Source organism: Oncorhynchus kisutch, linkage group LG3, assembly GCF_002021735.2.
Source record: "Oncorhynchus kisutch isolate 150728-3 linkage group LG3, Okis_V2, whole genome shotgun sequence".
Lineage (NCBI taxonomy): Eukaryota > Metazoa > Chordata > Actinopteri > Salmoniformes > Salmonidae > Oncorhynchus > Oncorhynchus kisutch.
Genome location: NC_034176.2, coordinates 39,290,870 through 39,304,157, shown reverse-complemented (window position 1 = coordinate 39,304,157; position 13,288 = coordinate 39,290,870). Strand labels below are relative to the sequence as shown.

General features: G+C 43.9%; 1 protein-coding gene across 1 annotated transcript; it reads left to right on the top strand.

Annotated features, from left to right (window-relative positions):
- The first annotated feature begins 2,871 nt into the window (after positions 1-2,871).
- On the top strand, positions 2,872-9,066 carry LOC109872348 (M protein, serotype 2.1-like). Its single transcript, XM_020463554.2, has 10 exons — positions 2,872-3,579; positions 3,960-4,064; positions 4,352-4,474; positions 4,717-4,884; positions 5,143-5,200; positions 5,470-5,570; positions 7,209-7,369; positions 7,562-8,053; positions 8,546-8,633; positions 8,830-9,066. Exons 1-8 carry the CDS (start codon positions 3,358-3,360, stop codon positions 7,872-7,874), a joined length of 1,251 nt encoding a protein of 416 aa, XP_020319143.1. The 5' UTR covers positions 2,872-3,357; the 3' UTR covers positions 7,875-8,053; positions 8,546-8,633; positions 8,830-9,066.
- Positions 9,067-13,288: the final 4,222 nt, after the last annotated feature.

The following is a 13,288-nucleotide window of genomic DNA, read 5'->3' as shown; positions in this document are numbered from 1 at the left end:
AATTTATTGTAAACAAACTATAGTTTTGGCAAGTCAGTTAGGGCATCTACTTTGTGCTTGAAACAATACATTTTTCCAACAATCGTGTACAGACAGATTATTTCACTTATAATTCAAGTATCACAATTCCAGTGGATCAGAAACTGGTGTAACTGAGTCAGGAATGTAGGCCTCCTTGTTCGCACACGCTTTTTCAGTTCTGCCCACAAATGTTCTATGGGATTGGGGTCAGGGCTTTGTGATGGCCACTCCAATAACTTGACTTTGTTGTCCTTAAGCCATTTTGGAAGTATACTTGGGGTCATTGTCCATTTGGAAAACCCATTTGCGACCAAGCTTTAACTTCCTGACTGATGTCTTGAGATGTTGCTTCAATATATCCACATAATTTTCCATTCTCATGATGCCATCTATATTGTGAAGTGCACCAGTCCCTCCTGCAGCAAAGCTCCCCCACAACATGATGCTGCCACCCACGTGCTGCTTTACGGTTGGGATGGTGTTCTTCGGCTTGCAAGCCTCCCCCTTTTTCCTCCAAACATAACGAAACTGTAGTCTGGCTTTTTTATTTTTGATGGTGGTTTTGGAGCAGTGGCTTCTTCCTTGCTGAGCGGCCTTTCAGGTTATGTCGATATAGGACTCGTTTCACTGTGGATATAGATACTTTTGTACGTTCATCTCTAGGAAACAGAATGTGTCTCCTTCCTGAGCGGTATGATGGCTACGTGGTCCCAATAATAATTGTGTACTATTGTTTGTACAGATGAACGTGGTACCTTCAGGCGTTTGGAAATTGCTCCAAAGGATGAACCAGACTTGTAGAGGTCGACAATTTTTTTCTGAGATCTTGGCTGATTTCTTTTTATGTCCTAACCACCTTGCCAAAACTATAGTTTGTTAACAAGAAATGTGTGTTGTGGTTGAAAAACAAGTTTTAATGACTCCAACCTAAGTGTATGCAAACTTCCGACTGCAACTCTATTATACCATAATAAACTGGGTCCCATCCTTACAAACTCACCTTCACTTACACAGTGAGAGCACTTCTCTAAATGTGCTGCTGTTTGCACAGATCCAACATGCTGTTGATCAAAACCCTATTGTAGCGAATTCGGGGGTAGCCTCTTGGTGTCGGGTTAAGGTCGCTACACTATTTATCATTTCTCAGCCGTTACGTTTAGGTTAGGTTGTATTATGATCAAGGTCATTGCATTTACATTTCATTCAGTATACTGTGGTTACATCGTGAAACGATATGAACTAAATCCAGATGATCATGGTCACGCAAGCATATCCGTGCTTCTTTATACTCCCTTTTTTCAGTTGCCATATGTGCCTTTCACATTTCTGTTTTTTACAGAACAGCTCCTTTTTTTTGACTGACTGATTGATAGTGATTTGATTTGATTGCATATTTCCTTATTACAATCAATCTCATTAGATTGGGTTGCAAAACAATCATATTGTATAGTATTGTGACGTTATTGTTGTTCAGAGTGTATGTATGTCCTCATCACTTTATGTACTGGATTAGTAAATGTTATCAGTTATAACTGGTTAACTCTGACAGCCCTAGTTATCACTAAGGAATGTAGCAGAAGTATTGTTATTTGCAGTGTTAGGAGGAAACGTGAGCGCCGTATTAGCAGGGATGTGTCAGTGATACCATACTTGTATGTGTTTATTCTAGTCAGGGTTATGGAATATCTGTGGTACACTACTAAGAAGAAAAGGTGGAGGAGTATCAGAAAATAGATCGTACTTTGATAGTATTTTATTGACACGCTTCCCACTGAGCTCACCCTGGTTGAATCAACAATATGTCCACGTAATTTCAATGAACTTGTATTGAAACGACTTGGAATAGAGGTTAAATTGACGTCTGTGACCAGTGGGTTTAGTCTTTTATGATTTGAAAACCGATTTACAATAATAATGACTTGATGATGAATTCATTACATTATGAATTAATTACTGGTTGACTGAATGGGCGACCTAATATTCTTCTTCAAATAACTGTTAACTCTTTTTTTGTCTACTGCAATTCAGCTTTTAGCTGCGATTGTGTACAAGGCAGACTAACTAATAATAAAACCTTGATATATTAGTGACAAAAACGAGTTAACAATCAATGTCGACCGATAGGCTGTTACTCTGTTTAAAGCCTTTCACTATGTTATGCTGTCGGTACCTCGTCCTCATGCTATTGCGCATTTGGGAAAAGGTGTCTGGGAACGAGATTATGCTGTCAGTAGCCTATTTAGTATTCATGTGTGAGATATGTAATGACTAATAAATTGCACTGACTTCTACTTATCCTTATTCCTATTAGTGCTCAAGTTTTAGTCACATGCTGATAAATAATACCATTTAAAGATAGGCTACTGTTTCCTTTACATTACTACCTCACGTGCCGGAAGTAATAACAATTAGGTAAAGTCATAGCTAGTTATGTCCACCGGTATTTCGAATAGTTCTATAAAGGACACGTTTAGTGTACATATAATATAATTAATAATTAGTGATGTAATATTCCACAGTGAAAATATAAAAGGCCTACTCTACTAGTCGTGAAGTCCTATCACAAACCATTATACTGTGTATATATACAGTACCCGTCAAAAGAATGGACACACCTACTCATTTAATGGTTTTTCTTTATTTTACTATTTTCTACATTGTAGAATAGTAATGAAGACATCAAAAATATGAAATAACACATATGGAATCATGTAGTAACCTAATAAAGTGTTAAACAAATCTAAATATATTTTATATTTAAGATTCTTCAAAGTAGCACCCTTTGCCTTGATGATAGCTTTGCACACTCTTGGTATTCTCTCAACCAGCTTCATGAGGTAGTAACCAGGAATGCATTTCTTAAAAGTTAATTTGTGGAATTTCTTTCCTTCTTAATGCATTTGATCCGATCAGTTGAACCAATACTTTAACTATAATTTTGCCAAGTCGGTTAGGACATCTACTTTGTGCATGACACAAGTAATTTTGTGGAGTGGTTGAAAAACGATTTTAAATGACTCCAACCTAAGTGTATGTAAAGTTCCGACTTCAACTGTAATATATATATCCACCTGGGTTCAGAGCTGCAGACCCAGGCAGAGTACTATGCTGCAAAGGAGATCTTAGAGAATGATCAGAAAGCTCCACAAGGTAGATGCACCCTGGGCAGGTCACTGCCCAAGCCTGGACCATCAATGGAGGTAGGCCTACATAACTTGAGCTCAGGCAGAGAGAGAGGTGGCAAGCTTGTAGTAACCCGTGCATAGACAATATTAGCTTTGTGAAGGCATCTAATTTTTGTAATAGCCCAGTTGTACATGCCAACTTCTATATAATATGCCAGCGTGTGTGCATGTGTGTGTGTGTGTGTGTGTGTGTGTGTGTGTAGAGTGTTGTGGAGCGGGAGAAGTGTCGACAGTGTCGACAGAAGTGTCGCAGCACAACAGGCTGAGGTTTGCTGTCAGGGCCAAGGAGTCACAGCTGCTGGAGATGGAGCTGGACATGAAGGTCCTGGAACTGGACTCCATATTGGATGATGACGAGCAGCACTACGACCAGGTGACACTATATAGGGGACAGGGTGCCATTTGTGACATCCCCTTTAAAGAGCTAGCATCTCACAGACTCAATTGTTCCCAAAACCCTACTGTGGAAGAAAGCAGTGTGAACTTTCAGAACCATGGACAGCACCACACACAGTTTTGACTGCTTAGTGGAGTTAGTGTGAGAATGGCCTTGTCCATGGTGCTTAAAGTTGACATTGAGTGACCTTGACTTATTACAAGACTCAAGTGAATGATGTCTAGGATCTAGGATCCAAGCTTTTAAATTGCTCAGTCTCAGACTGAGCAGTTGAAAAGCTTGGATACTAGATCCTAGACATCATGTTTAAGATGTTTCTTGTGTGTTGACGTTTCTGTTCTATTGTCCCCTGGTAGCGTGTGAGACAGCTGGAGAACAGCCTAGAAAAGATGACCATCAAAATCACAGAGGCTGAGAGGATCCAAAAAACCTATCTGCGAGTCTGCGACCACCTACATCGGGTGTGCAACACTTACACATTCACAGATATCAGCCCTTCTTTGTGGACATTACATCTAATTAAATTGTCAACATTCAATTCAAGTCTCCCTTGGGAGATATGCTGCAGTTAGTGTGACTATGTAGGACTGGCAGAGTTGTGTCTCAAATGGGACCCCACTACTTTTGACAAGAGCCATATGAGCCCTGGTCAAAAGTAGTGCACTATATAGGAAATATAATCCATTTGGGAAGCAGACAAATCTAGTTCCACTATGACCCGTGTTTGGGTCATTTGTTCCTGGTTCAGGAGGTGTGTGAGATGCCCATGGCTCTGGATCAGCTGCAGAACTCAGTGGTCAGCGGGCATTCAGAGCTAGGAAAGGTGGCGCACATGTCTTACACCGCAGTGGCTGCAGTGGACTGCACTAAGGTAAGGCAAATCTGGGGGACCGTTAACTTTTAGCTCCCACTTGCCCATTGTGTGCTGTTTACTTGTAAGTGCTATCAATTTTATTACACACATTGGCTACATGTCTTTGTATGATTGGGAAGAAAATAAGAGAAAAAAGGTCAGGCTCATCTGAATACCAGCCATGACTCGTCATGAATTCCAGTATGTATTTTCCCACTACAATTGTATGACGTGTCTGTCTGTCTGTCTTTCGCCACCAGAGTCAGCTGGTTCACGTGGAGAGGCAGCTAATGGTGGAACGCAGAATGATGGAGAAAGAGTTGACTGAAAGGAGGGGAGCGAAAGAGAAGGAGGTGGAGGGTCGGCTGGAGAGAGAGAGGGAGGGAGAGCGACGGAACAGCAGAGTAGCTCAGAAGTTGAAAGAGCAGGTGAGAGAGGAAGAGACGGAGGGAGAGACGGAGGGTGAGATGGAGGAAGAGAGAAATAGGGAGGGTAAGGGAAGGAGAGGGATGGGCCTGTGTGGAACAGAGAAAGAAAGAGAGAGAGACAAATAAAGAGTAAGAGGGATGGACCTGTGGGAAACAGCGAGAGAACAGGAGAATGTAAGAAAAGATTGAAAGTGAACATGTTAGTCAAGAGGGACACTTAAATGCCTATTGCAGTCAGTGAGTGTTGTTGTTTTATAGGGTTGGAGAGGGTCGTCTACCAGAGAGGGACTGGCTGAAGATACAGCCACTATCAGAGGTATTACATCAGATGATCTTACACCACAGACACTTATGTATTAAAATAAATACAGTAAATATCATTTCACCAATGTCCAAATAGTACTCTATCTTGAAGACAGTAGTATTCTGAATCATATATAACTTTGCATGAGCAAAGGCAATATGTAATGATATCCATATTCATCGTGTTGCCTGTTTTCAGGTGCTCACATTGTATTTCCCCATGTTCTGCATTGGGATTGATGCTGAAATTATGTGTGCCTGTGTTGTGTTCTCCCCCTGCAGCCCAGCAGACCGTCGCGGCCCCCATTACGACACAGTCCGTCTTCAAACTGGTGGAGGATATTGATGCTCTGAGAGAAGCCCTCAGCTGCACTGATCTGCAGGTATGGTGGCCAACGTGGATAATTTAGCCCTACTATATACACAACTTCTAATAAGCAACGTGTTGCCTATCATTAATCTAACGGTTTAATATAAGCCACTGTTGCAAACAGCCCTTTGTTATTTCCCATGACACATTGATGTAGTTGTTTCATTTTGTTGAGTTATGTTGCAGTAATGTCTAACCACACTGGGGTGTTGTAGTTTTGATTAAATGTAATATATTGGAGCACTTACGGTAGGTTTGACATGACAGAAAATACAAAGGTATTCAAACACACCCTAGGCCTGGTACCTGACCTGACAGTCTCGCTGAACAAAAAGGTCATCCACACGTTGCCAGTGGTGGAAGAAGTACCCAACTGTCATACTTGAGTAAAAGTAAAGATACCTTAATAGAAAATGACTCAAGTGAAAGTGAGTCACCGAGCAAAACACTACTTGAGTGAAAGTCTAAAAGTATTTGGATTCAAATATACTGAAGTATCAAAGTAAAAGTATAAACAATTTCACATTCCTTGTATTAAGCAAACCAGATTTTTCTCGTTTTTATTTATTTACCGGCAGCCAACACTCAGACATAATTTACAAACTAAGCATTTGTGTTTAGTGAGTCCTCCAGATCAGAGGCAGTAGGGATGACCAGGGATATTCTCTTGCTAGGTGTGTGAATTGGACCATTTTCCTGTCTTGCTAAGCATTCAAAATGTAACGAGTACTTTTGGGTGTCGGGGAAAATGTTTGGAGTAAAAAGTAATTTTCTTTAACTGCATATATACACTGTGTACATAACATTAGGAGCACGTGCTCTATCCACGGCATAGACTGACTCAAATCAGATTTATTTACAAAGCCCTTTTTACATCAGCAGATGTCACAAAGTGCTTATACAGAAACCCATCTTAAAACCCCAAACAGGAAGCAATGCAGATGTAGAAGCATACTGGCTAGGAAAAACTCCCTAGGAAGGCAGGAACCTGGGAAGAAAGCTAGAGAGGCACCAGGCTCTAAAAGGTGGCCAGTCCTCTTCTGGCTGTGCCGGGTGGAGATTATAAGAGTACATGGCCAAGATGTTCAAGTGTTCATAGATAATCAAGGTGGTTATAGAGGGTGCAACAGGTCAGTACCTCAGGAGTAAATGTCAGTTGGGTTTTCATTGATGTCACATGTTAAATTCACTTCAATCAGTGTAGATGAAAGGGAGGGGACAGGTTAAATAAGGATTTTTAAGCCTTGAGACAATTGAGACATGGATTGTGTATTTGTGCCATTCAGTGGGGGAAAGTGCAAGACAAAAGATTTAAGTGCCTTTGAACTGGGTATGGTAGTAGATGCCAGGCACACCGGGTTGTGTGCGTCAAGAACTGCAACGCTGTTGGGTTTTACACGCTCAACAGTTTCCCGAGTGTATCAAGAATGATCCACCACCGACAGCACATCCAGCCAACTTGACACAACCGTGGGAAGCATTGGAGTCAACATGGGCCAGCATTCCTGTGGAAGGCTTTCGACACCTGCCTCGATGAATTGAGTCTGTTCTGAGTGCAAAAGGGGGCTGCAACTCAATATTAGGAATACTGGTGCCCGGTTGTCTCTCTGAGCTGAGTATGTGTCGTCTACCTTTCCACCTGTCTGTCTAGGAGCTGGAGACACGGCTGGCCTCTCAGAAGGCCACCAGGGAGCAGCTGCACACCCAGATAACACAGTGTGAGGAGTTGGTCAGAAAGAGCATGGAGACCCTGGCTACCCTTGAGCTCCAGTACGCCCAACTCAAGTTCAGCGCCGGACCCGGTTCCGACAGGTACAGTCGAGCCACAGAAGAAAAAAAATACTTCTGTATCATCCATAGAAATAGAGGAGAAGATCTGAAGGTCCTTCAGATCTCAGGCCTCAGACCTTCTTCTCCAATGGGTTTTGCAAAAGGAGGCGAGGAGAGGGCATGCGAGGAATCGAGGAAACACAATTGAGATTCACCCTCTGTGTTTTTCTCAAGGTTTGAGCAGCTGAAGGAGGAAATGCAGGTGGAGCTTGAGCAGGAAGAGGATTGTTGCAGCCAATGGGAAGCCAAGCTGGGCAAGGCCCAATCTGTGCTGCATGGGGTGGAGCAGGGTGTCAACAACCTGTTCTTCAGGATTAGCTGTGTGCATGTCATGGTAGTCATTTTAGATGGTCAGCTCAGTCTCATCTGGCCCTTTCGTGGTCACCAAGAAAAACAATCACCTGGTCACCTATCAGCCAGAAAATGTGTTTGGGCATTCCTCAAGGCTCTGTTCTTGGACCACTACTGTTCTCATTATAGAAACTAGCCCTTGGTGATGTTATTCAGGAATAGAGAGGATTCTAAAGCAAGTGTTTTTATCTTGCTTTAGGACTCTCCCAGGCAGTTGGGGGATCTGGATGCCACCGAGAAGCTGAGGGAAATCGGTGTCCGTCTGCTCACACTGCAGACCACAGCTTCAGAGAAAACACTGCCGACCATGAGAAGGTGACACTGGTTTAATTTCCTTCCTTAGCTCTGATTGTCCTCCCCTAGCTCTCATCTCTGTCTACCTCTTCTCTGAGTCCGAGTCTCTCAACTCTCCCCTCAAAGATCGAGTTCTCACCTTTTCTTTCTGGTCTCACCTCTGATACTGTGGTCTCAGTTCATTCTCATTCCTTATCTGTCTCCCCTGTGGTCTCACCCTTCTCCCCTCTGGTCTCACCTCTTTGGTCTCACCCCTCTCCCCTGTTGTCTCACCATTCTCCCCTGTAGTCTCACCCCTTTCCCCTCTGTTCTTACCCCTCTCCCCTGTGGTCTCACCCCTCTCCCCTGTGGTCTCACCCCTCTCCCCTGTGGTCTCACCCCTTTCCCCTGTGGTCTCACCCCTCTCTCCCCTCTGTTCTTACCCCTGTGGTCTCACCCCTCTCCCCTCTGGTCTCACCCCTCTGGTCTCTCCCCTCTGGTCTCACCCCTCTGGTCTCTTCCCTCTCACCTCAGGTGTGGAGCTTCCTGGAGCAGAGCATCATGATGGAGCCTAGAAACTGCAAAAGGGCCAGCAGCCCAGTGTACAACAGCGTCTCAGAAGGTATGTTTTTTTCTTGAATGTATTGTTCTGCATGGCTTTAAGTCTATTGTAAACAACAGCTTATTAACAGCTGGTATCCATTCCTGCATGTTTGCAGTTTTTATAATGGCTGTTTAGTGCTTTGCTAATAGTGTTTTCTGGTTTGTTGTGTCTAATAGCTCCTCTATCACCTGCTCCCTTCTTCCGTCCGTCTCAGACACGTTCCAGTTCCGCAGTCTGGAGGAGGACTGCACCCTGTCCCGCAAGGAGATCAAGTGTCGCAGTATCCATCTGATCGAGGCCCACCAACCCAAGAAGAAAGCCCCGAGGGGCACCAAGAAGAGCTAGAGGCATGTTTCAGAGAGAAGGACCAGACAGCCTGACAGCTGTGGCCCTCTACATCCTACAGGGAGTAAGGCTGAGGAATAATAAACAGACTCATAGTATGATTTTACTTTCTTTGTTGTCTACTTCATACCTGAGTTTCTTACTGCTATGTTAAGGATCAGGGAGATTAGAGTAAGGTCTAGTTAACACAAAGTTATGTTTTTACAATCTCTCCGCCCTCTCTGCAATTAGGTAACACATAAAATACATCATCTGGGATATATTCAAACCATGGAAAAACAGTGCGCTGGAGTGCGATTGCACCTCTCATAAACCATTGGGTGGTGGCACTAAGCAGAACATTCTGAAGTGTTGAGTGTGTAAGACGGAGAGGGGGATATGGAACCGTGGTTGAATATGAAAGGCAGAAGAATATGAAAGTGATGGAAGAATCTGGTGATGAGATGAACTAGTAGGGGAGTTGAAAGAAGTGGTCATCTTGCTTAATGTCTCGGTTTGATATTTCCTTTGTTTATAAGGCTATAAACATACAGAACTAATGATTCCCCCTCAGGAATAAACACACTATACAAACAGAACTTTGATTAGATAGACAGTTATTTAGGTGAAATTGGATCAGAGAGATGGAGACATGGATTGGCATGTGACTGAGAACAAGGGGTCAATATAATACTGTAATTGGGTCATGCATGGAGTAGATCAATGTGAAACATAGAGTCCGAAACTGCTTGAGGCAGGTGATACAGCGACTAGGGAGCTTCTGTATCTGGAACTAACCAAACTAAGCCTGCATCCCAAATGGCGCACCCTATTCTCTTTATAGTGCACTACAGTTGAAGTCAGACGTTTACATACACCTTAGTTTTTCATCAGTTTCATCAGTTTTTCACTATTCTTGATTCAATCCTAGTAAAAAATGCCCTGTCTTAGGTCAGTTAGGATCACCACTTTATTTTAAGAATGTGAAATGTCAGAATAGAATGTGCGTGTGTGTGTGTGGGTGTGTGTGTATACTGTATATATAAACTCAGCAAAAAAAGAAACGTCCTCTCACTATCAACTGCGTTTATTTTCAGCAAACTTAACATGTGTAAGATATTTGTATGAACATAACAAGATTCAACAACTGAGACATAAACTGAACAAGTTCCACAGACACGTGACTAACAGAAATGGAATAATTTGTCCCTGAACAAAGGGGGGGTCAAAAGTAACAGTCAGAATCTGGTGTGGCCACCAGCTGCATTAAGTACTGCAGTGCTCCTCCTCCTCATGGACTGCACCAGATTTGCCCGTTCTTGCTGTGAGATGTTACCCCACTCTTCCACCAAGGCACCTGCAAGTTTCCGGACATTTCTTGGGGGAATGGCCCTAGCCCTCACCCTCACCCACTGATCCAACAGGTCCCAGACGTGCTCAATGGGATTGAGATCCGGGCTCTTCGCTGGCCATGGCAGAACACTGACATTCCTGTCTTGCAGGAAATCACGCACAGAACGAGCAGTGTGTGCCCCCCCCCCCTCTCCCCGCCCCCTCTTTTTACGCTGCTGCTACTCTCTGTTTATCATATATGAATAGTCACTTTAACTATACATTCATGTACATACCCCCTCAATTGGGACGACCAACCAGTGCTCCCGCACATTGGCTAACCGGGGCTATCTGCATTGTGTCCCGCCACCCACCAACCACCAACCTCTCTTTTACGCTACTGCTACTCTCTGTTCATCATATATGCATATTCACTTTAACCATATCTACATGTACATACTACCTCAATCAGCCTGACTAACCGATGTTTGTATGTAGCCTCGCTACTGTATATAGCCTCACTACTGTATATAGCCTGTATTTTTACTGTTGTTTTATTTCTTTACCTACCTATTGTTCACCTAATACCTTTTCTGCACTATTGGTTAGAGCCTGTAAGTAAACATTTCACTGTAAGTTCTACACCTGTTGCATTCGGCGCAAGTGACAAATAAACTTTGATTTGATTTGTATGGCTGGTGGCATTGTCATGCTGGAGGGTCATGAAGGGTCATGTCAGGATGAGCCTACAGGAAGGGTACCACATGAGGGAGGAGGATGTCTTCCCTGTAACACACAGCATTGAGATTGCTCAGTCCGATGATGTTGTGACAATGCCGCCTACAAGCCCTCAGACCAGCCTCTCACATTCGGTTGTGGTACAACCCGGGACCGAACCAGGGTCTGTAGTGACGCCTATAGCACTGAGATGCAGCTGCATCGAGATCAGATCTCTGTAGATCTGTGACACAAAATGTGAAAAAAAGTAAAAGGGGTGTGAATACTGTCAGCCTTCAGAAGAAAGAGAAACACACTCGGTCATAAAGCATTTAAAGTCCATACAGAACCCCTGGTAGAGAAAGTAAAAAAATAATGATTGAGAGAGCAGTAGCGATAGCTAGCAATATGACTTTTTTTTTGTGGCCCGCCTTCCTCCCCCTCCCGTTTTCAAATAATTATTTATCTGATGTGCCCCCCCCCCTCCCATCCTCACTCACTACAGCACTCTCCTCATCCCCCGTCTCTCCTCCACCTTCTCCTCCAAATCACAGCCTCCTATATCATCCATTTTTAAGGGGAAAACAAAGCAGTTCCCTCAGGCAGCCAGGCAGGTATGTGGGTCACAGCGCAGCAGCAAGCAGCTCCAGCCAGAGAGCCCCTCTGGCTCACATGCGATATGTGCAGCATAAATGGCCAATTGGACCCGAGTAATTAAGATGTGGTGATGACGGTGGCATGCTGCTCAAATCAAATCACATTTTATTGGTCACATACACATGGTTAGCAGATGTTAATGCGAGTGTGGCGAAAATGCTTGTGCTTCTAGTTCCGACCATACAGTAATATCTAACAAGTAATCTAACAATTTCACAACAACTACCTTATACACACAAGTGTAAAGGAATGGTATAAGAATATATGAATGAGTGATGGTCGAACGGCATAGGCAAGATGCAGTAGATGGTATAGAGTACAGTATATATATATGAGATGAGTAATGTAGGGTATGTAAACATGATATAAAGTGGTATTGTTTAAAGTGGCTAGTGATACATTTATTACATCAAGATGGTAAGATGCAGTAGATGGTATAGAGTACAGTATATACATATGAGATGAGTAATGTTGGGTATGTAAACATTATAAAAAGTGGCATTGTTTAAAGTGGCTAGTGATACATTTATTACATCAAATTTTCCATTTTGCAGGAATGGAGTTGAGTCAGTATGTTGGCAGGAGCCACTCAATGTTAGTGATGGCTGTTTCACAGTCTGATAGAAGCTGTTTTTCAGTCTCTCGGTCCCCGCTTTGATGCACCTGTACTGACCTCGCCTGCTGGATGATAGCGGGATGAACAGGCAGTGGCTCGGGTGGTTGTTGTCCTTGATAATCTTTTTGGCCTTCCTGTGCCATCAAGTGGTTTAGGTGTCCTGGAGAGCAGGTAGTTTGCCCCCGGTGATGCGTTGTGCAGACCTCACTACCCTTTGGAGAGCCTTACGGTTATGTGCAGAGCAGTTGCCGTACCAGGCGGTGATACAGCCCGACAGGATGCTCTCAATTATGCATCTGTAAAAGTTTGTGAGTGTTTTTGGTGACAATCCGAATTTCTTCAGCCTCCTGAGGTTGAAGAGGCACTGCTGCGCCTTCTTCACCACGCTGTGGGTGGACCATTTCAGTTTGTCTGTGATGTGTATGCAGAGGAACTTAAAACGTTCCACCCTCTCCACTACTGTCCCGTCGATGTGGATAGGGGGCTGCTCGCTCTGCTGTTTCCGATCATCTCTTTTGTTTTGTTGACATTGAGTGTGAGGTTATTTTCCTGGCACCACACTACGAGGGCCCTCACCTCCTCCCTGTAGGCCGTCTCATCATTGTTGGTAATCAAGCCTACCACTGTAGTGTCGTCTGCAAACTTGATGATTGAGTTGGAGGCATGCATGGCCACACAGTCGTGGGTGAACAGGGAGTACAGGAGAGGGGTGAGAACGCAACCTTGTGGGGCCCCAGTGTTGAGGATCAGCGGGGTGGAGATGTTGTTACCTACCCTCACCACCTGGGGGCGGCCTGTCAGGAAGTCCAGGACCCAGTTGCACAGGGCGGGGTCGAGACCCAGGTTCTCGAGCTTAATGACGAGTTTGGAGGGTACTATGGTGTTAAATGCTGAGCTGTAGTTGGGTGTCAGGTAGGGTGGAGGTGATATGGTCCTTGACTAGTCTCTCAAAGCACATCATTCTTCAGTCAGTCAAATCAATGAGCCAAGGTTACGGTATGCAGTGTCTCTAATGGCATCCTATTCC

Coding starts and splice junctions, on each gene's coding strand:
- LOC109872348 (XM_020463554.2), top strand. CDS start 3,358: ATGCCAGCGTGTGTGCATGTGTGTGTGTGTGTGTGTGTGTGTGTGTGT. Junction 4,475..4,716: donor CTGCAGTGGACTGCACTAAG/GTAAGGCAAATC, acceptor TTTCGCCACCAG/AGTCAGCTGGTTCACGTGGA. Junction 5,571..7,208: donor TCAGCTGCACTGATCTGCAG/GTATGGTGGCCA, acceptor CTGTCTGTCTAG/GAGCTGGAGACACGGCTGGC.